Here is a 22,560-nt window from a genome sequence, read left to right as displayed (position 1 = left end):
ATGCCCAGCTCAGCCATGACTCTCCGGAGTGGGGACAGGGAGCCTGACTCCAGCACCCCACCACGGCCCTGCTCCTGGCTCCCACGGTCTGTGAAAGTCACTCAGCATTAGAAGTGAGGGGTCATCCAAGCTAGCTCTGATCATTGCACAATTTAAGACAAACCCAAGTGGAGCCAATCCAGTTACCTGCTGGAATGCCGAAGTGTCAGTATCTAGAAAGACCAGGGCCGGGGGGGACGGCCCCAGCCCGGACCAGCCACAGGAGGCTCAACCCGGATGGGAAGATGGTACTGCCATAAAAAATACCTTGGGGGACCCGGTGCGGTAGCCTAGTGGCTAGAGTCCTCACCTTGCAAGCGCTGGGATCCCATGTGGCTGCCGGTTCATATCCTGGCAGCCCCACTTCCCATCCAGCTCCCTGCTTGTGACCTGGGAAACCAGTTGAGGACGGCCCAATGCCTTAGGACCCTGCACCTGCATGGAAAACCCGGAAGAAGCTCCAGGCTGTGGATTGGTGCAGTTCCGGCCATTGTGGCCACTTGGGGAGTGAATCAATGGACAGAAGATCTTCCTGTCTCTCCTCCTCTCTGTATATCTGACTTTCCGATAAAACTCAACAAAAATCTTAAAAAAGAATGCAACTGGGACCCTAACCCTAACCCTCTGCTCATCCTTAGATACAACCTCACCCCCTGAGGACACCCCAAAGAGCCCTCCAGCATCACAAACTTCCCTACACGCATCGTGTGCGCATCCTGCTCCAACAGCACTCACCGTGTGTCTGCGCTGTATGCCCCCCACCCCTCCAAATAGGACAGACAACCCCCCCACACACACACAGGCCCCCACACAGCTCATGCTCCTGGCACCTGCAAGTGGAAACCCTGATGCAAGGGGCGGGGCCAGGCCGTGGCCACGCCCCAGGCCACCCCTTCTCTCCAAGGCCAGCAGCCATGTCCTCCTGTTTCTGTTTCTCTACTCACCCTCGGGAGGGAGGGAGGTGGTGGGACCGGAGGGAGCAGTTGGAGGAGGAGCCCTTAGGAGCGATTAAGTGATGTTTGCTAAGAAGTCAACACAGAACATTCGTGGCTCTCTCCTGCCCAAGGCCATGAACAGGGCACCTGCCACAGGACCACCGGGGCAGGCCCATGACAGTCATTATGATGCCAAGTTTAGAGCTGGGAAGGAAAGCTGGGAGGCACTGGGAGAGGCAGGGAAGGGGGATGGCGGCCCAGGAGAACAGCCCCTCACACTGGGCCCAGCCTGGCTGGAACAGACACGGTGCAGACTGGAACTGCCACCCACAGCAGGCTGCTCGGGCCTGCTCCCTGCAGAGCAACCTAAGTGAACCCCAAATCACACAGTGCATGGGGAGCCCAGAGGTCTGCAGCTCACCAGGGAGAGGCTTGCTCACCAGTCTCCGACCTGGGAACTCGGGGCTGCACCTCAGGGGGCAGGGCGGGAAGTGCAGGCTGTGAGCTCCCGACAGGAGCAGGGGAGGACAGATGTGAGGGCCAGCAGGTGGCGCCCAGCACCCGGAGCCTACACGGGCCAGGGTGAGGCCGCAAGGTGCCCTGCGGTCAGTCCCAGGACAGAGCTCAGCCTCAGATACTGCACATTCCCGCCACCCACCAACTTAACCGCAGACGGCACGTGCCTGGTGGACCCCAGGAACACTCCCTGGACCAGATCTGCACATGGGGCCCGCTGAGCCAGGGGCTGGAGCACATGGGGTACTGGGTGCTCAGTCACCTCAGCTAGCTCCAGGTTCCTTAAGATTTATTTACAGGGCCCGGCGCGGTAGCCTAGCAGCTAAAGTCCTCACCTTGAACGCGCTGGGATCTCATATGGGCACTGGTTCTAATTCCAGCAGCTCCACTTCCCATCCAGCTCCCTGCTTGTGACCTGGGAAGGCAGTTGAGGACGGCCCAAAGACTTGGGACCCTGCCCCCGCGTGGGAGACCTGGAGGAAGTTCCTGGCTCCTGGCTTTGGATTGATGCTGTACTTTGCAATAAAAATAAAAATCTTTTTAAAAAAAGATTTATTTACAAAAAATTTATGGGGCTCAGTACAGTAGCCTAGTGGCTAAAGTCCTCGCCTCGCACACACTGGGATCCCACATGGGCAGCGGTTCTAATCCCAGATGCTCTACTTCCCATCCAGCTCCCTGCCTGTGGCCTGGGAAAGCAGTGGAGGACAGCCCAAAGCCTTGGGACCCTGCACCCACGTGGGAGACCCAGAAGAGGCTCTTGGTTCCTGGCTTCAGATCAGCACAGCTCCAGCTGTTGTGGCTGCTTGAGAAATAAACCAGCGGATGAAAGATCTTTGTCTCTCCTCTGTAAATCTGATATGTCTTTCCAATACAAATAAATAAATCTTAAAAAATAAATACATAAAGCCCTTGACTTGGGTCTCCGGCGTGTGGTCCTGGGTGAGCCAGTCCTCTGGGCTAAGTCGGCATTGCCTGTGAGGGACCACATCCACAGACTGTTCTGGAGTCTCACATATTCATCTCAGGCTACTTGATTGCTTAGAATTTGCTTTTAATAAGCACAAAAAGCCTTTTTAAAAGATTTATTTACTTTTATTGGAAAGTCGGATATACAGAGAGAAGGAGAGACGGAGAGGAAGATCTTCCATCTGCTGGTTCACTCCCCACGAGACTGCAACGGCTAGAGGTGTGTCAATCTGAAGCCAGGAGCCAGGAACCCTTCCAGCTCTCCCAAGCAGGTGCAGGGTCCCAAAGCTTCGGTTCGTCCTCAACTGCTTTTCCCAGGCCACAAACAGGGGGCTGGATGGGAAGCAGGGCAGTCAGAACATGAACCGGTGACTATATGTGATCCCAGAGTGTGCAAGGAGAGGACTTTTAGCTGCTGGGCTACTGCACCTGGCCCCGAAAAGCCTCTTTTAGCTCAGAGACTCAAAGTTAGGTTGTAGGCCCCGTGAACCCTGCAGGCTCCGGATCCAGGACCGTGTTGACCTGAACCCTGCTTGGCCGCGCATGGCCAGGCCGCCACCCCACGCGTGTCACTGTCGTCTTGCCTTCTGGGAAGGAGCACGCGCTGTGGATCCCTTGCCCTTGCACAGAGTGGACCACAGAGTGGACAGGGCAGCCATCGGGATGCCCGCCTCCCATCTAGGGCCAGGGACCCAGGCCTGCCTCCACCTGCGGCCCCTGCCTGCTCACGCATCCTGTGTCTTGGTGCTGTGGGGAAAGCCTTCCAGTCCTGCAGCCCACACAGCTGGACGGGGCTGCAGGCTCCAGCTGTGGCTGACCCCACCCCCACTGGCGCAGGCATTTGGGGAGTAGACCAGCAGGTGGTAAATGCATCTCCCAACCCCTTCCCTGCCATCCACTTTCAAGCAAATGAAAATGAATGAAATCTCAGGGCTGGTGCTGTGGCATAGTAGGTTAGGCCTCTACATTCTATAGGGGCACTGGTTCGAGTTCCAGCTGCTCCACTTCCCATCCAGCTCCTTGCTTATGGCCTGGGAAAGCAGTCCAGGATGACAAAGCCTTGGGACCCTGCACTCACATGGGAGACCCGGAAGAGGCTCCTGGCTCCTGGCTTTGGACTGGTTCAGCTCTGGCCGTTGCGGCCATTTAGGGAGTGAACTAGCAGATGGAAGGTCTCTTCCTTGGTCTCTCCTTCTACCTTTCAGATACAAATACAATTTCATATCTATTTCTTACAAAATGTCAAATAAAGATATCTAAGACATACTTAAACGCCCTGTGGGTACAGCCACATGTGGCGACCAGAGGGTCTGACCTGAAGCCTTTCAGACCAGGAGGAAGTTGGCGCTGTCTGTTCCCACGGACGGTGAGAAGTAGAAGTCCTCACAGGTGTGGGTCACTCGCTGCTCCTCCCTAGTGGCCACTTTCAGCTCTGACCTCAGCAGGACCGTTGAAGCGAGTCCCTGCACCCCCAAAGCCGCCAGGAACATCCGGCCCCCCAAAGCTGGTGGCGGCATCACGTCACGGGGCAGGAAGTTGTGGCTTTTCCCAAGCAAACCTCAGATGCCTAGGAAGTCACAGACAGCCCGTTACGGCTCACCACATCACCACCTTACTGGCTGAGTCTGGGTTGACCCACGTCAAGAAATGGGGGTGCAGGCCGGGAAGCTCCAAAGTGCCCCCCACTTCCCGCGCCTTCTCTGCACTCTATAAGGGGGTGTCGTTGGCCGCTGCGTCCAGCAGGTGGCGCTGCCGCGTGGAACCGATTTCTTTTTTTTTCCCTCCTGGACTCCAGGTCGGCAAATGCCAGGGATGCCCCGAGAGCCGATGGGGGACCCCTTGGCCTCCCAGGCCAGCTGTGTATCTGCTCGATGCACGCCTGCGACAGGGGCAGGGACACCAGCTGGGGGATACTGTGCGCTGCCCCCAGTCCAGCTGCTGGGTAGTGAGGTCCTGGCTGCTGGATCCCCTCATTTGCAGGTTGCAGGCAGTTCCAGCCCCTCAGCCTTCACTCGCCATCCTGGGACCGGATTCAGGGGAACCTTATCCTTCCCTCTCCCAGAGCCTCGCCTTGGTCAGCTGCTTTCCCAGGTACACAAGTGGGGAGCTGGATCAGAAGTGGACCAGCCGGGACTTGAACCGGCGCCCACATGGGACTCTGGTGTCACAGGTGGAAGTTTAACTCCATGTGCCACTCTTGATGAACGGGGTATGGTTTGAACTTGGCTGCTGGTCTGCGGGTGCTAGTGTAGCTCCAGCTAGGTTTCCATGCATGGTCTGCTGTCTTCCCAGACCCCTGTGTGACCCACTGCTGGTCTCCACTCAACCACAGCCCAGGCGGCCCTCACTGGGTGAGGTATGGCTTGGGGCCGGTGGGGCTGTCTCTGCTCCAGGTGCAGGCACCCTCACTCTGCCAGGATGGCGCAGCCATTTAGGGAAGTCATTCCTCCCAGGGATGTTGGACTAATGCTGGTTGACTCCTTAAATAGTCACAATGGCCAGGGCTGGGTCAGGAGCCAAGAACCCCATCCGGCTCTGCCACTGTGTGGGTGCAAGATCTCAAGGCTTTGGGCCGTCCTCCGCTGCCTTCCCGGGCTCATCACAGGGGCTGGATGGGATGTGGAGCAGCCGGGACTCTAAGGGGGGCTCAGATACAAGGTGCTGACCTCACAAGTGGTAGTTTAGCCCACTACACCTCAACACAGGCTGGTGGGTGCAGTCCCCAGCCAGCCTGTGACACCACCCCTCTGGGCCTTCTATAGCCGTCCACCACGCAGTGGGCTCCTGTTCCTGAGCCCACACCACCCTCCCCACCCCTTTCCCTGCAGGCAGTCTTACTAGCTGTTCCATGTCCCATACTCCTTGGGGCACCCTGCCGCCTCCAGGTAGTGGCTCCTGACAGCACCGACCCAGGGAGGAGTCAACCCCAGCCCCTCACAAGGGAGACCCTGGTCACCGCCAGTGTCCCGAGCTGGGGCCCTCCCCGCCCCCAGCTACTGCGGGCATTTGGTCTCAAGGAAACCAGAAGACAAAATCTTAAATCTTTCTCACTGTTTGACCTGCTCCCACAAAATAAAGACAGCCCTCGCCTGCAGCACCTGCTGATGAATGCCGAGCCCAGGGGAGTCATGCCAGACCCTGGGCCGCAGCACCCACAGGCACAAGCAAGTCCCCCATGGTAGGTGTTGAGCCTGGCAGGAGGGCTGCGGGGGCTTCCCTGCTGGGCCACTGCTCTGTAGCTGAGCATGAGGGCTGGGAGTGGGGGCAGAGCAGGCTGGGCAGGCCTACAGCACCTGTGTGTGAGCTGGGTTAGGAGGAGAGCCAGGGTGAGCGCAGGCTGACCAGGCTTTGCCACAGGATCAGCTGGCAAGTGCCAGGATAGGGGGCAAGTCCTGTCAGGCTAGACCACAGGACCACCTGGAAAATGCAAGATCCAGGGCTGGGAGTGGGCCTAGTAGGGAGACTGTGGGCACCTCTCCTGATGTGCTATAACTCCCACTGTGAGCATGAGCACAGGGTTGGGGGTGGGTCTGGCTGGACAGGCAGGGCACCTGCCGGCATGAGTGTGAGTTGGACAGTGGAATCAGTTGGGTTGAGCTAGGCTCCAATGCCCATTGCCAAGTATGAGAGCTGAGTGGGATGTGGGACGGACTGGACCAGCTGAGTGTGTGGTGGGCAGGTTTAGGCTGGGCTGTAGCATCCATTGGTTTGTGTATGAGATGGGGCTGGGAACAGAACCGACCAGGCAACTGTACCACAAGTGTGTGTGGGTTGATGTGGGTAATGGACTGAGCTGAACCCCACATTAGCTGGCACACACAGGAGTCAGGTCTGGGGTCACCTCAGAAGGTTTTTTTGGAGACCCCCCTCAAAAAAAAAAAAAAGATTTATTGGGCCCGGCGGCGTGGCCTAGTGGCTAAAGTCCTCGCCTTGAAAGCCCCAGGATCCCATATGGGCGCCGGTTCTGATCCCGGCAGCTCCACTTCCCATCCAGCTCCCTGCTTGTGGCCTGGGAAAGCAGTCGAGGATGGCCCAATGCATTGGGACCCTGCACCCACGTGGGAGACCTGGAAGAGGTTCCAGGTTCCCGGCTTCGGATTGGCGCGCACCGGCCCGTTGCGGCTCACTTGGGGAGTGAATCATCGGACGGAAGATCTTCCTCTCTCTCTCTCCTCCTCTGTGTATATCTGGCTGTAATAAAATGAATAAATCTTTAAAAAAAAAAAAAAACACGGTTGGACTCAGAACAAATCAGAAGCGTGGTCTCATCCACTTTCCTCCATTCCTCGGCCCTCGCCCCCCTGGTCGGTGGTACACGGGGGCACACAGCCTGCTCTACTGCCTAACTGCCCGCCACACACTCAGCCCTCACACAGCAAAAATAAAAGTTGATTTTTGAATTAAAAAAATACAAACAGTCCTAACTTTCAGGTGACCTGCCTGCAGGGGGGCGTGGGGGGATGTGGGGGGCTTCATGACATACATATTGTAATGTAGACTGCCTGCCCCCCAACACACACACCATGCTGGCTGGGGGCATGGCTGGGGGCTCCCTAGGCCCCAGGGGGTGGCCCCCACAGCTCCCTGGAGGCCTCGGACTACTGCAGCTGAGCTGGGCAGCCCACTCCTGACCCCTGAACCTGGGGTCACTCACTGGACTTTCTGCCCACCCCCATGCCCCCTGGGAGCTAGTTGCAGCACCCAGCCCCAGGCTGGGCAGAGCTCTCCTGTGACGTCGGTCCTCGAGGTGCGGGGGACAGGATACTCGTCCCCAGGGTTGTGCGCTGCAGGCACAAAATGGGTTCACGGAAGTGGGGGGCACACAGGCGGAGCGCACACCTGGGCCGTGGCCTGGGCAGGCGTCCCCGTCCCCCGTGACGGGCTGTCTTTGCATTCCTGGGTCAGGGGACTATTCTAGAAAAGGCCAGGGGGAGGGGAAGGTCTTGTGGTGGGCGGGGGGATGGAGGGCAGGCAGGGGTGCTGGTGCCTGGGTGGGGGATGCTGGGGCCAGGCTTGTTGGCGCTTCACGCAGGCCGCTGCAGCAGGCACGCCCCACGTTGCCATCTGCAGGGTTTCTGCCACCTCTGAGGCAGGACCTGGGTCACTCGCGGACGGTGCCCACGCTGGGCCAGTCCTCTGCTGGGCACCAGGGACCCGTGGAGCTCCAGGGCCAGGTCGCACCCGGCTGTTGAATGGCCTGGCCTGGTGGCAGGGCCCGTCCACACCAGCAAGGCCAAGGCGCTCAGGCCTCGCGGCTGGGCCCACCCCTGCCCACCCTCGCCCAGGTGGGAGCTGCCAGCACCCAGCCATCCCTCTCCTGGGAGATTACCCAAAGGAAACAAATTCAGCCAGTGAAAGTCGCTGCAGCTGAGTTTACAACAGCCGAGCTGCAGAATCAACCGAGGGGTCCGCCGCCAGCCGCCTGGACGCACCGTGGGACGCTAGACAGCCATAAAAGGGGGAGTCTGACAACAAAATGGATGCAACCAGAAACCGTTATGCTTAGTGAAATAAGCCAGTCTCAAGAAAGCAAAGTATCATGTGTCGTTCTGATCTGTGGTGACTAACTCACACAGCAAAAACAAAGCCCTGTCGTGCACCGTGGGTAGACACTGGGACAGCTAAGTGTGTATACATACTATATGTGTGTATGTGTGTGCATACTCTCAAGAAACAATTTTTTTCCTTTTCTCTGCCTCCCAGTTGTTTAATTCTTTTTTAAAAGATTCATTCATTTTTATTTAAAGGTAGATATGAGAGAAGGGCCACCTGCTGGTTCACTCCCCAAGCAGCCGCAATGACCCAGAGCCGAGCCAATCAGGAGCCAGGAGCCAGGAGTCTCTTCTGGGTCTCCCACGCGGATGCAAGGTCCCAAGGCTTTGGGCTGTCCTTGACTGCTTTCCCAGGCCACAAACAGGGAGCTGGGTGGGAAGCAGAGCTGCTGGGATTAGAACCAGCGCCCATGAGATCCCAGCGCATGCAAGATGAGGACTTTAGCCATTAGGCTACTGCACTGGGGCCCAGTTGTTCAAATTCTTTACCTAGCCGAGTGCCAAGCCTGTGCTTGAGTAGTGAGCTGAAAGCACGTCACAGGGAAACTTCAGGAAAAAAGGAGGGAGGATGTGGGCAGGAGGGGGTAGACATATCACCATACTCCTAAAGCTGTATTGTGAAACATGTGAAATTTTTTTCTCATCTTGCACACACTGGGGTTCCATATGGGCGCAGGTTCCAATTCCAGCAGCCCCATTTCCCATCCGGGTCCCTGCTTGTGGCCTGGGAAAGCAGTGGAGGACGGCCCAAAGCCTTGGGACCCTGCACCCACATGGGAGACCCGGAAGAGGCTCATGGCTCCTGGCTTTGGATCAGCTCGGCTCTTGCTGTTGTTGACACTTGGGGAGTGAACCAATCTTTCTCCTCTCTGTAAATCTTTCCAATAAAAGTAAATATTTTTTAAAATATGTGAAATTTGGGCCCGGCGGTGTGGCCTAGCGGCTAAAGTCCTTGCCTTGAAAGCCCCGGGATCCCATATGGGTGCCGGTTCTAATCCCGGCAGCTCCACTTCCCATCCAGCTCCCTGCTTGTGGCCTGGGAAAGCAGTATATCTGTGTATCTGGCTGTAATAAAATGAATAAGTCTTTTAAAAAAATGTGAAATTTCTTCACTTTATATGAGAATCACTTTTTTTTTTTTAAAGATTTATTTTTATTACAGCCAGATATACAGAGAGGAGGAGAGACAGAGAGGAAGATCTTCCGTCCGATGATTCACTCCCCAAGTGAGCCGCAACGGGCCGGTGCGCGCCGATCCGAAGCCGGGAACCTGGAACCTCTTCCGGGTCTCCCACGCGGGTGCAGGGTCCCAAGGCTTTGGGCCGTCCTCAACTGCTTTCCCAGGCCACAGTCAGGAGCTGGATGGGAAGTGGAGCTGCCGGGATTAGAACCGGCGCCCATATGGGATCCCGGGGCTTTCAAGGCGAGGACTTTAGCTGCTAGGCCACGCCGCCGGGCCCTATGAATCACTTTTAAAAAAATGATTATACTTGAAAGGCAGAGTGATGGGGGGCTGACATCTGTGGCTCCACATGGGTACTGGTTCAAGTCCCGACTGCTCCACCTCTGCTGCAGCTCGCTGCCAATGCTCTGAAAGAGCTGCAGAGGGCGGCCTAAAGCCTTGGGACCCTGCACCTGCGTGGGAGACCTGGAAGAGCTCCTGGCTTCAGAGGAGCCTAGTTCCACCCTTTGTGGCCATTAGGGACAGCAAAGAGATGGATCATCTCTGACTCTTTCAAGTACAGGCAGACAGGCAGGCAGGGCATCAGACAGACAGGCAGACAGGGCATCAGACAGACAGATAGGCAGGCAGGGCATCAGACAGACAGACAGGCAGGGCATCAGACAGACAGATAGGCAGGCAGGGCTTCAGACAGACAGGCAGACAGGCAGGGCTTCAGACAGACAGACAGGCAGGGCATCAGACAGACAGATAGGCAGGCAGGGCATCAGACAGACAGGCAGGCAGGCAGGGCTTCAGACAGACCGGCAGGCAGAGCGATGGAGACAGATCTTCCATCAAATGGTTCATTCCCTCAATGACCACAACAGCTGGGCCAGACCGGGCCACAGTCAGGAGCCTGGACCCACAGCCAGGTCTTCCGTGGACTGGAGCACATGGGGCCTCCTCCGTGTCTCCCCAGGCATGCCAGCAAGGAGCTGGGTCAGAGGAGCAGCAGCCAGGACTCAGAGCTCAGGTGTGAGACAGCAGTGCTGTGGGCAGCGGCTTGGCCCACCATGCCATCAACACCAACCCCTTCCCCCAAACTGGCTTTTCCATCAGTCCTCACCCCCCACTGGAGGAAGTGTTAATCCACTCACACATGCAGAGCCCACCTCCTGCTGCCTCGTGCCATGGGACTACAGAGTGGGGAGGGGTGGTGACAGCCCCCTGCCTTCGCCACGCCCCTGTCTGCAGCAGGCGCCATCCGCCCAGCCACCCACAGCAGGAACAAAATCTTCCCAGCAGGTCAGATTTGAAGCTGGCCCACTCATGAGTTCCTTCCGAGACGGGTGGGGGTTGCACGGGCAAAACTCAAATGTGGGACATGCTGTGGAGTGCACACACACAGACACACACACACAGCAACTTGTGTCTGAACTGGTCCCAGCCTCGGGACTCCTGCTGGACACTGAGGGGCCAGGCCCCCGAGGCCTTCCTCATGGGGTCACCTCCACTGTCGACTTCCATCTCCCTAACAAAAGGCCAAGTCCGGCCCACCTGCCCGGCTGCCCATCTCCAAGACGTCAGGGGCCCGAGGATGTCAAAATGACCAGGGTGCCACAGAGTACATTCATACGACAACAGGATGGCTGGCGTGAACCCCAGCGAGCCAGCCGTGGCAAGTGGTTGACCCTTTCAGATAAATGGATTGGGGAAGTCCTGACTGGTAGGGGGAGAGGGCACACTTGCCAGCTCTGTAGCTGAATACGACTGCCAGGGACTGTGCTGGCCACTTCCAATCCAGGCACTGCCATAGCCAGGCCCACCAGCTGATCCAGTTTTGGGCAACTGGCAGCCCCTACCCTGGATCCCCACTTGCTGTGGAAGCCCCACAGTGGGATAAAGGAAGATACGACCACGACAGTCATTCCTGCAGCCAAGGGGAGTTTCTAGAACTTTCCTCTTACCCGTGGGAGGCAGAGGGAGATGTCCACGTTTAACAGGAACCTAGACCATCGCCAGCTCCAGGACCACACAGGATGCATGCTTAGATCCAGCAGACTCGCTCCGGGATGGCCCAGTGCCCATACGACATGTCATGTGTCACCTTCCCCTCCCACAGGTAACCCCTGGGGACTGTTCCTTCACAGCCAGGGCATCTTAGGGTCCCTAGGAGGCTCCTGGACACAGTCGGCTTGTGGGTGGACAGCAGGCCCAGCCAGAAGGCAGAACATGAGCTGTGGCTGTGGCCAAGGTCACCCTCTGTCCACCACGGGCCTTTCCTGTCCCTGCCGGCTCCCAGGTCAGACCCAGGGTACCCCCTCCCCCAAACATACTCACCCCAGCTATTGGGAAGCTGGGAATTGGACATTATTCTCATAGAGCTTGAATGAGCCCCGAAAGTTAACATGAGACCCCAGAACAGAAAGCAGAGCTGCCTCTCCAGGGGCGTGGCACCCTGAGATGGACGGGGTGCAGGGGTGCCACGAGTCCGACAAACCAGGCCAAGAAACCAGGAAGCCAATGGGTCACAGCCCAGCTGTCTCCCCACCCGACTCCTCCCAGCAGCCCCCACACGTGGCCTGCGGGACCCCACACCTGGGAGCGGAGACCCAGACATCCCTCGTAGAACCTACCACAGCTGAGCACTGGCTGGCGGCGCCCTGCTGGGCTCTGAACCTGGGCTGCCCACACTCTGTCCACTCCAACTCGGCCACTTGCTCCCCGTGCCCCTGGCCCAGCCCCCACCTGTGCCCCAACTTCCTCGGCTGCCGCGGGGTTGGCAAGGGGTGTCGGCACACATCAAGTCAGGCCGGGCCCAGGCCTACCCAGGTGTCAGCCACGTCTGTCTGTGCGTCTCACCAGCATGTGCTGCCAACACAGCACCCACTCCCGGCCAGCAGGGCGCACTCCGCCCTCCCCAGCAGCCAGTGTCTCTGGCGCACTTGGCGCGCACTTGGCGAGCCCTGCAGGCCCCGTGCCCAGGAGTGGCAGCCGCTGGAATGCCTCCAGCTGGCACGAGGGCTGTTGGGGGTTTGTTTTTGAGAGGAGCGCGCTTGTTGGGGGCTTTTCTGACAATCTCACTAATAACTCCTGGCTTAGCCTGTCATTAGCAGTTTTGCTTGCTGAGGGTTATTTAGTTAGGCTGTGCCTCTAATCACGCGTTATTTTCCTCAGCGGCTCACATGGCCTGTAATTTTCCACTAATTAAGACTTTTTAAATACATACGCATTTACTCATCTGCACCCCCTCATGCCCACCCAGCCCCACTCTGGGGAACGGGGCCCCACAGAGAGCAGTGGGGGACACACATGGGCCCTGCTCCCACCCCAGTGAGGACAAGAGGCGCCGAGTCTCAACCCAGCCAACCTGACATTTGAAAAGCAGCAGATCTACCAAGGGCCCCAGCTGCAGCTTACATTCCAGAAGGTTCTACGCACCCCACACACATACCAGCTTTTCAAGTACTAGACATTCAGACCCCACTCACCTCAAACGGCTTTATTTCCCCAGTGTGGGAAGATGAGGATGGCATCTGTGGTCCCGGTATTCCTCCAAGACCCCCTCCCCGCCCTCCCCGCAGAAGTGGGGGCTTTGGGGAGACAGAGGCAGGGGTCTCCAGAGCTGATCCTCCCAGGGGGCGGCTGGGTCCTGGAGGAGCCGGGCCTGCTCCGGTGGGGTAACTGACAGCCCCGGGGCCAGCCCTACAGGGAGGGCCCAGGTGTGGTCCGTGGGCACAGGCCCAGCTCAAAGGTAAAGGCCACCAGGTGTGGAGGTCGAGGAGGGTCAGTAGGGCTCCTCCTCGCCGGGCGAGCAGGTTCAGTCTAGGAGGAAGAGAGAAGGGATGCAGGTGGAGCAGGAGTACCGGGGTGCCAGGTGAGGCAGGGAGGGCGGCAGGCGCCACCCACGGTCACCAGAGGCCAGCGCGGGACAGGAGTCAGCCCAGCCAGCACCCAGGGGTGCAGCTACACTGACCTGAGGGTGCCGGCGGGGACGGGGGCGGCGGCCCCCCGGGGGGCAGCAGCGCCGAGCGGCTCAGCGCCTCGGCCACCCAGCCCAGCATGTGGCTGCAGTGCCGCACCTGTGGAGCACAGTGAGGTCAGCGGCTGGGGTGGACGCCCCTGCACGCCATCCGGCCCTGACCCCAGCCCGGACCCGGGTCCAGCTCGGACCCGGCAACAAGGCCTCACCTCTCGCTCCAGGCCTTTCAGGCGTTTCTCGTACTCGCGGATCTGACCCAGCTTCTTCAACGCCGTGTCCACCCTGCGAGGTGAGGGCTCAGGTCAGCGGCCAGAAGCCCCGCCCCCAGCACTGGAAGCCCCGCCCATGCTGGAAGCCCCGCCTCACGCTGGGAGCCTTGCCCTGGACCAGAGCACGTTGGAAGCCCCGCCCCGAACCTCTGAAGGCCCCGCCCACGCCGGGACTCCGCCCCAAGACCCACAAGCCCCGCCCTATCAGAGGCCCCGCCCCTCGCCTCACTTCTGCGATGTGCGCTTCAGACGCTCCGAGTCGCTGTCCCGCTTGTCCCGCGCACGCGCAAGCAGGAAGCTCTCCTTGTGCACCGACTCCCACGTCAGCAGCCTCCGCTCAGCCTCCTTGGACATGTGGATCCCTGTGGGGTGGGACCGGAAGTCCGGGTGCGGCCCCGCCCCACCAGGCCCCGCCCACGAGAGGCCCGCCCCTCCCCAGCCACCGCCCTCACCACGCCATGCCCCCACGAGAGGCCCGCCCATGACCCGCCCCTCCCCAGCCACCGCCTTCACCAGGCCACGCCCTACGGGAGGCACGTCCGGCCCCGCCCCTCCCGCAGGCCACGCCCACGAGAAGCCCGCCCGGTCCCGCCCCCTGGACACCCCAGTTCTTACGGAAATGCTCTGCGACCGCCATGGGCGTGGAGGTGGCCCTGTGGCGCTTGCGCAGTCTTCTGAGGAGGAGGCGCACGTGGGAGATGATGATGAGGGGCGGGGCCAGCGCCGGCCGCGAGTGGAATTCCCGGATGAGGCTGTAGCGCTGTGCCTTCCAGTAAAGGTCGCTATTGCCTTGCACTTTGCCGAAGGTGTGGCTGCAGAGGCCAGAGGTCAAGGCCAGAGGTCAAGGCCAGAGGTCAAGGGCAAAGGGGTCAAGCTCACCAGGCGCAGTTTAGGAACCCGAGGCAGATGGCAGCACGGGATTAGAAATCAGTTTGGGGGCCAGCATGGTAGCCTAGTGCCTAAAATCCTCGCCTTGCACGTGCTGGAATCCCATATGGCACCGGTTCTAATCCCAGCTGCTCCACTTCCCACCCAGCTTCCTGCCTGTGGCCTGGGAAAACAGTCGAGGACAAAGTTTTGGGACCCTGCAGCTGCGTGGGAGACCCGGAAGAGGCTCCGGGCTCCGGGCTTCGGACTGGTTCAGCTTTGGTCACTGTGGCCACTTGGGGAGTGAACCAGCGGATGTAAGATCGTTCTCCGTGTCTCCTGTGTAAATCTGACTTTCCAGAAAAATAAATAATTTTTTTTTAATCAGCTTGGCAGGGCCAAGGGTCATATGTCAGAGATTGATTTAGAGATTGTGTCAGACCTTAAGGTAGAGGTTGGTGTCAGAATTGAATTCTGGTTCAAAAATCAGTGTGGACACAGAGAACAGAGTGGAGGCAATACTACCAACCTAACGGAAATTAAAAGGACTCTAAGAAAATCCTACTGGTGATATTAAAGCAAATGGCTAGAAACACAAATTACCTAAACTGACACGCCAAGGAAATAGATCTCAGGAGATTATCAGAAGGAAAAAGATTAGAGGAGCGGCTCCTGGCTTTAGGCTGGCCAGAACTGGCTGACCAGGTTTTTGTTTTGGGGGGTTTTGTTTGTTTGTTTGTCTTTTGAAGATTTATTTATTTATTTATTTATTTATTTATTTATTTATTTATTTATTTATTTATTGGAAAGTCAGATATACAGAGGAGGAGAGACAGAGAGGAAGATCCTCCATCCACTGGTTCACTCCCCAGGTAGCCACAACAGTCCTATTTTATTTATTGTAAAAGGAGAGAGAGGCTTAGTGGCTACAGTCCTTGTCTTGCATGCATTAAAAAAAAAAAAACTCTATTAAAAACAAAGGAGAAGAAGTCAGTCCCCCCACTGGGGCACAGCAGGAGAACCACAGGACCGTCTCAACTGATAGATAGAAGGCGTTTGGAAAACCCTACATCAGGATCTTAAGGACAAAAATTTGAAATTCCTAAACCTAGGAATAGAAGGAAACTCTTTAACATGGTAGAGGAGGCTTGTGAAAACCCAGAGCTGATATCATTCTCAGTGCAGAAATACTGAAATTTTCACCCCTAAGATCAGGAATAAGACAAGCCTCCTTACTTTCAACAAAATTTTCAACACTGCACAAGAACCTGCCTGGCATAATGGTTCCGTTGGCTAATCCTCCCCTTGCAAGGGACAGAAGCCCATCTGGGCACCAGTTCATGTCCTGGTAGCTGCATTTCCCATCCAGCTCCCTGCCTGTGGCCTGGGAAAGCAGTGGAGGACGGCCCAAAGCCTTGGGACCCTGCATCCACATGGGAGACCCAGAAGAGGCTCCTGGCTTTGGATCAGCTCAGCTCTTGCTGTTGTTGACACTTGGAGAGTGAACCAATGGATGGAGGATCTTTCTGTCTCTCCTTCTCTCTGTAAATCTGCCTTTCTATTAATAAATAAATAAATCTTGAGAGAGAGAACCATAGGGAGGATGAATGAGCAGACATTGGTGCATATAGACCCCAAACAATCCCAGGGCCTTAAAGCGGCTGGGAGAGAGGCCTGGAGTGAATTCTCTCAAAGAATCCACATCGCTCTGCTGGCCTGTGGACATTCTATTTGTAGCTTCTAGAACCAAGAGCAAATCAATTCTGCTATTTGAAGCCTGCTGCTTAGCTATAACAGCCTCAGGAAGTGTCAGCAGCTGTTTCACTGAGACATGGAGCCACAGGAAAAGAACAGCACTTTCACCACACAGACCTGGAATGGATGGACTTCCACACCCCCAGAGGAGACCGAACCCCTCCCTCACACCACACACACCGCACACAAACCAACTCAGACTGGACCCCTCCTCACACCACACACACCACACACAAACCAACTCAGACTGGACCCCTTCCTCACACCACACACAAATCAACTCAGACTGGACCCCTTCCTCACACCACACACAAATCAACTCAGACTGGACCCCTCCTCACACCACACACACCACACACAAACCAACTCAGACTGGACCCCTTCCTCACACCACACACAAACCAACTCAGACTGGACCCCTCCCTCACACCACACACACCACACACAAACCAACTCAGACTGGACCCCTCCCTCACACCACACATACCACACACAAACCAACTCAGACTGGACCCCTTCCTCACACCACACACAAATCAACTCAGACTGGACCCCTCCCTCACACCACACACACCGCACACAAACCAACTCAGACTGGACCCCTTCCTCACACCACACACACCACACACAAACCAACTCAGACTGGACCCCTCCCTCACACCACACACAAACCAACTCAGACTGGACCCCTTCCTCACACCACACACAAACCAACTCAGACTGGACCCCTCCCTCACACCACACACACCACACACAAACCAACTCAAACTAGATCCTTCCCTAATACTACACACACCACTCACAAACCAACACAAACTAACTCAGACTGGACCCTTCCCACCACGCACAAATCACTCAAACTGGACCAAAAGGCGGAGCATGAAAGCTTAAAACTATAAAAATTCTTACAAAAAATAACCTTCAAATTTATGAAAAAATCTGTATGGATTTCAAAAAGCTCTACACCAAAATAAACTTTTAAATTTCATTTTCCACAAACTTGCAGAAATAATTTCCATACAACTAGATCTTCACAAGCTTAGATTTGACAATATGTTCATTTTTAAAAAGTCTTCATTTTTGTTGGAAGTTTTATAGAGAGAAGGAGAGACAGGAAGATCTTCCATCTGGCTAGCAGCCATTTGGATAATGAATCAGTGGACAGAAGCTCTCCCTGTTGCTCCTCCACCATGCTACCTTTCAAAAAAAACTTTTTTTAAGAAACATTATTTTGGTACAAAAATATTTTGAAATCCATGCTTTTTTTTTTCATAATCTGCAATGTACATGAGGTTTTTTGGATGACCCCCCCCACACCCGAAAGAAACAAAACCAGGAACCCAAGCAGCTATTTGTGTTTGGGGGTTAACCCCACCCCATTCTCAGGCACCAGAGGTGGGCCATCGATAGCTGGGTGGTAAACAAAACGCGGCCTAGGTGGGGCACAGAACGGGAACGAAGTCACACGCTGCCACGGGGAGGGGACCTGGACAAGGCGGGGCTGGGCAATGGACAGGGGAGCCCAGGAGGTCTGGGCTCTAACCCTTACCCTTACCCTGGGCAGGGGGAGCCCAGGAGGTCTGGCCCGCCTGGACACGCCAGGGCCAGCTCGGAGAGACACGCAGCGGTCAGGCAGCGCGGAGGCCTGGCGAAGCGGCCCACCTGAACATGGCGATGAGCAGGTTGAGCAGCAGGATGTTGGCCACGAGCAGGAAGACCACGAGAAGCAGCACCACCAGCCAGTTGGCGTAGACCGAGACGCAGGGGCCGGCCTGCGGGCGCGGCGGGAAGGCCCAGAAGCCCTGCTCCGACGAGCAGTTGGCATGCTCCATGAAGATCACTGCCAGGGGAGATGCAGGCGTGGGGCCGGAGGGACAGGGGCCTGGGCAGGGGGCACGGAGGGAGACCCTCGGGGAGATGAGACGGGGACACTACCATCCATGTCCTCCTGCGGAATCTGCCCGAAGATCTGCAGGTAGGGCCGGTAGAAGACACGGCGCAGGATGTTGGGGAGCTCGCGGTCCTGGGGCCTCAGCAGCCCCTCCGTGGCCACCCCGTAGGCAACCAGCCACACACACAGGAAGAAGAGAAAGAAGAACACGTCCTTCATCTGCAGGAAGAGGAGGGTGAAGCTGAGCCTGGTCCCGCCCTGCCTCGGGCCCCACCCCTTTCCACAGAAGCCACACCCGCCTCGGGCCCCGCCCCTTTCCACAGAGGCCACACCCCGCCTCGGGCCCCGCCCCTTCCGCAGAAGCCATGTCCCAAAGGCCCCCTCCAGCATCAGGCGCCAGGCCCCGCCCCAAGCTCAATACTACCTTCCCTGTCCCGCCCCTTCCTCAGAAGCCCCGCCCCTGTCTCCCAGGCCCCACCCTCTTCAACCTCACCCCTTTCGTCAGAAGCCCCGCCCCTGCTTCAACAAAACAAAACAAAACAAAAGGGGGAGTGGGGGTGTATTCCAAAACTAGATCTGCACTCCACCCTCCCAGTACTCAGGCCGCCAAGGCCACGCCCCACTCCCACAGAACCACGCTCCACTCCCAGCGCCAGCCACGCCCCCGCACAGCCACGCCCCTCTCAAGCCAGCCCCGCTAGGCCCCGCCCCCCCAGCAACCTCACCATCTTGTTCACGATGACGATCTTGGGCCCCAGCTGCTTGTTGACGGTGAAGATGTGCAGCAGCCGCAGCGTGAAGACCATGAAGTCCAGGCACAGGACCGTGCGGCCCAGGTCATAGAGGCTCGAGGTCAGCCTGGAGCGTGGGGGAGACGTCAGGGGTCACCCAGGGCCCTGGAAGTGGGGCACAGGGCCAGGCATTCAGGGTCACCCGGTTTCCCTCCCGTTTACCCAGGCCTGAGCAGACGGCTCCATCAGCCCTGAGGCCTGACGACCCTGCAGAGTGCAGGCGAGGGCAGCAGGTCCAGCTGCTGCCTTGGGACCCCAGGACCCCATATTACAGCCCACGGCTGAGTTCCAGGATGCTGCTCCTGGCTCCTGGCTTCCGCCTGGGCCAGTCCTAGCTGCTGTGGCCATTTGGGGAGCAAACCGGCGTGTGTGGAAGATCCTGTCACACACAGGAATGAAGTGGGGGAAACTGCAGGAATGTTGTCCAACACACCCCAAAGCAAAACATGCAGAGTTCCTGCAAACTGATAAGCACATGATGAGCGAGCAGATGGGAAATCAGATAAGACACTAGGACACCCAGCTCCCAGGGCACACCCCAAGGGACAACAGACCCCTACAGACAACCTAGGAATCTTCCCTTCTCACATCCTGTACTCTGACTTTGGATAAACTGAAAACCTCGCATGAAAGGCAAAATGTGGAAACCTTCTAGATGGAAATATGGAAGGATTTCCTTATGAGCTTGTGACTCAGAAATCAGATGTTTTATCCACAAGATCTGAAAATAATATATATATATTAAAAAGATGTGAAGATCTGAAGATAAAATAAATATATATGTAAAAGATGTGAAAACAACAGTAAGGAAAAGATGGCTGCTGTGACCGCTTTGAAATGTCGAATTTCTGTGCATGAAAACGTAATGTCTTTATGATTGATGGACGGACGTCGCTCGCTCAGCATCCCTGCCAAAAGCACAGGCCAAGATCCGATTCTAGGCAAGACAAGTGATACAATTGTGTGTGGCCACTGAACTTATAAAAAGCCCACCCTCTTTTAGCAGTCAGGGGTGCAGACATGGACACAAGGTGGGGTGGACGGACACCCTTCCCCAGCACAGCGGCCACAGTGTGAGATGGGCTGCATGAGTTTAACCTTCAGGAACAGACGGACATGGCCTCCAGGGGGCGCTCTCGTGCTCCGCCAGTCAGCTACCCTGCCAAGAACTGCGATTGCTTCATGATAATAAACACACCTGCCCTTGGGCTGGCAAAGTTCACACTGGAGGTGTAACGTTTATAACTTTGGCATAATAAAAGCAAACGGGAGGAGTCTCCATGTTCCGGAACTAGCAAAACAAAGCATGGCCTATCTACTTCGTCCTGGAGCCTATGGGGACAGTGCCCAACCAGGCCATGCGTCTTCCTGACCAAGTGCCCGCGGTGCGCTGGCCTGCCCGCAGCATGGTGACACACAGGGCCTTAGCCCTTTTGACTCAGAAGCCAATGGTATGCCAAGCACAGCAAGGAACACAGGGGAGATTGGGAAGTACTGGAGTTCACGCCACATTGCTGCTGGTGGCGTGTTGAACTGGCCACCTGGGAAACTGCAGAACAACCGGCACCAGGCTGTGACCACAGCTAAGACTCAGGAGAGGGAAAAAAAGAGAGAAAGAAAAGAAAGAAACCTCACGGGCATTAGGTTCAAACCAGAGCAGCCCAAATGGTTGGAACTACCGTTGTCTTGGTGGAGAACTTTTTTTCCATTTAAGATTAGTTCATGAGACCAGCACCACAGCGTAGAGGTTAAACCTCTGCCTGAAGTCTCAGCATCCCATACGGGTGCCAGTTCGTGTCCTGGCTACTTTACTTTCCACCCATATGGCCTGCGAAAAGCATTGGAAGTTGGGCCAAGTGTCTGGGCGACCCCTGCGTCCATGTGAGAGACCTGGATGAAGGTCCCGACTCCTGCCTTCAGCCTGGCGCAGCCCAGCCACTGCAGCCATTTGAGGAGAGGCGCTGCAGATGGAAGGTGCTGTGTCTCTCTCCCACTCTCTCTGTAGCCCTGCCTTTCGATAAATAAATATCTGAAAAGGCAGAGTAACAGACAGGAAAGGACACAGGGAGATCTTGCAGCCTCTGGTTGATTCACTTCCCAGGAGCGGGCCCACGGCAGCCAGGGCCGAGCTAAGCTGATGTCAGGAACCCAGACGCCTGCCCTGGACTTCCTGTGGGCCACCAATCGCTGCCTTGCCAGGTGCAGGAGCAAAGCGCGAGGCAGAAAAGGGACAGCCAGGACTCCAGTAGGAGATGCTGGTGCCAACACTGTAGCTTAACCCGAAGCACCACGACGCCGGCCTGTCCCAAGTGGGTTTCTATCTCTGAAGTTTTGTCTTACTTACGAAAAGAACGACTTCTTTCTTTGAAGCCTGCCAAGGGAAAACCTAATTCACCTCATTGCTGCCCGTGGTAGCTCTGGAATCCAGGGGACTGAAACAGTATGTGAGAGACACAGCAAGAGCGCACCGGCCATTCTCATAACCACTCACTCCACAGACACTCGCGATGGCTGTGGCTTGGCCAACTGAAGCCGGGAACGGGGACCTTGACTCACTTCTCCCCCGAGGGTGGCAGGAGCTCAAACAGTGCGCCTCAAAGTCTGCACCGGTGGGAAGCTGAAGGCAGGGACCGGAGAGGGACCCTGAACAATACCAGGAGTGGGACCCAGGGTGGGACCTGGAGCAGGACCCAGAGCGGGACCCGGAGCACTAGCAGGAATGGGACCCAGAGCCAGACATCAGCCCAGGCACTTTGATAGTAAAATCCAGTGTCTTAACTGGTGTCTTCAGGCCAAGCTAAATCCCCACCTCCTTGTGATATTTTCAAAGAAGGTATATGCTAACATAGCAAGAATGTTGGGCCAGCATGATGGGTCCACTGGATAACCCTCCACCTTCAAGCACAGGCATCCCATATGGGCACCAGTTCATGTCCCAGCTGCTCCACTTCCCATCCGGCTCCCTGTTTGTGGCCTGGGAAAGCAGTTGAAGACTACCCAGAGCCTTGGGACCCTGCACCTGCATGGGAGACCCGGAAGAGGCTCCTGACTCCTGGCTTCGGAATGGCTCAGCTTTGACTATTGCAACCATTTGGGGAGTAAACCAGCGGACACAAGATCTTTCTCTCTGTCGCTCCTTCTCTCTATAAATCTGCCTTTCCAATAAAAGTAAATAAATCTTTTAAAAATGAAAAGAAGGAAAAGCACACTTGGTTTCTACTAGCATCCTTTCTCACCTGTGGGACGGGCCTGCAGGCAGACGAGCTTACACGGTAGCTGGCGGGTTCAAGAAGCAGGGCATTTCACACACACACACACACACACACACACACACAGGGCAGTCACACACACACACACAGGGCAGTCACACACACACACACACAGGGCAGTCACACACACACAGAGCAGTCACACACACACACAGGGCAGTCACACACACACACAGGGCAGTCACACACACACAAAGGGCAGTCACACACACACACACAGAACAGTCACACACACACACAGGGCAGTCACACACACACACACACACACACACACAGGGCAGTCACACACACAGAGCAATCACACACACACAGAGCAGTCACACACACACACACAGGGCAGTCACACACACACACACACAGGGCAGTCACACACACACAGAGCAGTCACACACACACACACAGGGCAGTCACACACACACAGAGCAGTCACACACACAGAGAGCAGTCACACACACACACACACAGAGCAGTCACACACACAGAGAGCAGTCACACACACACACACACAGAGCAGTCACACACACAGGGCAGTCACACACACACAGAGCAGTCACACACAC

The 22,560-nt window shown here is 56.6% G+C and overlaps 1 protein-coding gene across 2 annotated transcripts in view; it reads right to left on the bottom strand.

Annotated features, from left to right (window-relative positions):
* Positions 1-12,950: 12,950 nt before the first annotated feature.
* Positions 12,951-22,560, bottom strand: part of TRPM4 (transient receptor potential cation channel subfamily M member 4) — a 28,595-nt gene continuing 18,985 nt past the window's right edge. For both annotated transcript variants that reach the window (XM_058674812.1, XM_058674815.1), the window contains 8 exons: positions 18,666-18,798; positions 17,985-18,159; positions 17,712-17,889; positions 14,043-14,239; positions 13,657-13,789; positions 13,368-13,440; positions 13,153-13,258; positions 12,951-13,001 (listed from right to left, as the gene is read on the bottom strand). In XM_058674812.1, coding sequence (XP_058530795.1) covers positions 12,997-13,001; positions 13,153-13,258; positions 13,368-13,440; positions 13,657-13,789; positions 14,043-14,239; positions 17,712-17,889; positions 17,985-18,159; positions 18,666-18,798 — 1,000 coding nt within the window. In that variant the 3' untranslated portion in view covers positions 12,951-12,996. The remainder of the gene's footprint in view (positions 13,002-13,152; positions 13,259-13,367; positions 13,441-13,656; positions 13,790-14,042; positions 14,240-17,711; positions 17,890-17,984; positions 18,160-18,665; positions 18,799-22,560) is intronic.

The sequence above is a fragment of the Ochotona princeps genome, chromosome 16 (assembly GCF_030435755.1).
Source record: "Ochotona princeps isolate mOchPri1 chromosome 16, mOchPri1.hap1, whole genome shotgun sequence".
Classification (NCBI taxonomy): Eukaryota; Metazoa; Chordata; class Mammalia; order Lagomorpha; family Ochotonidae; genus Ochotona; species Ochotona princeps.
Note: the sequence above shows the minus strand (reverse complement) of the source record. Positions and strands in the feature narration are given on the sequence as shown.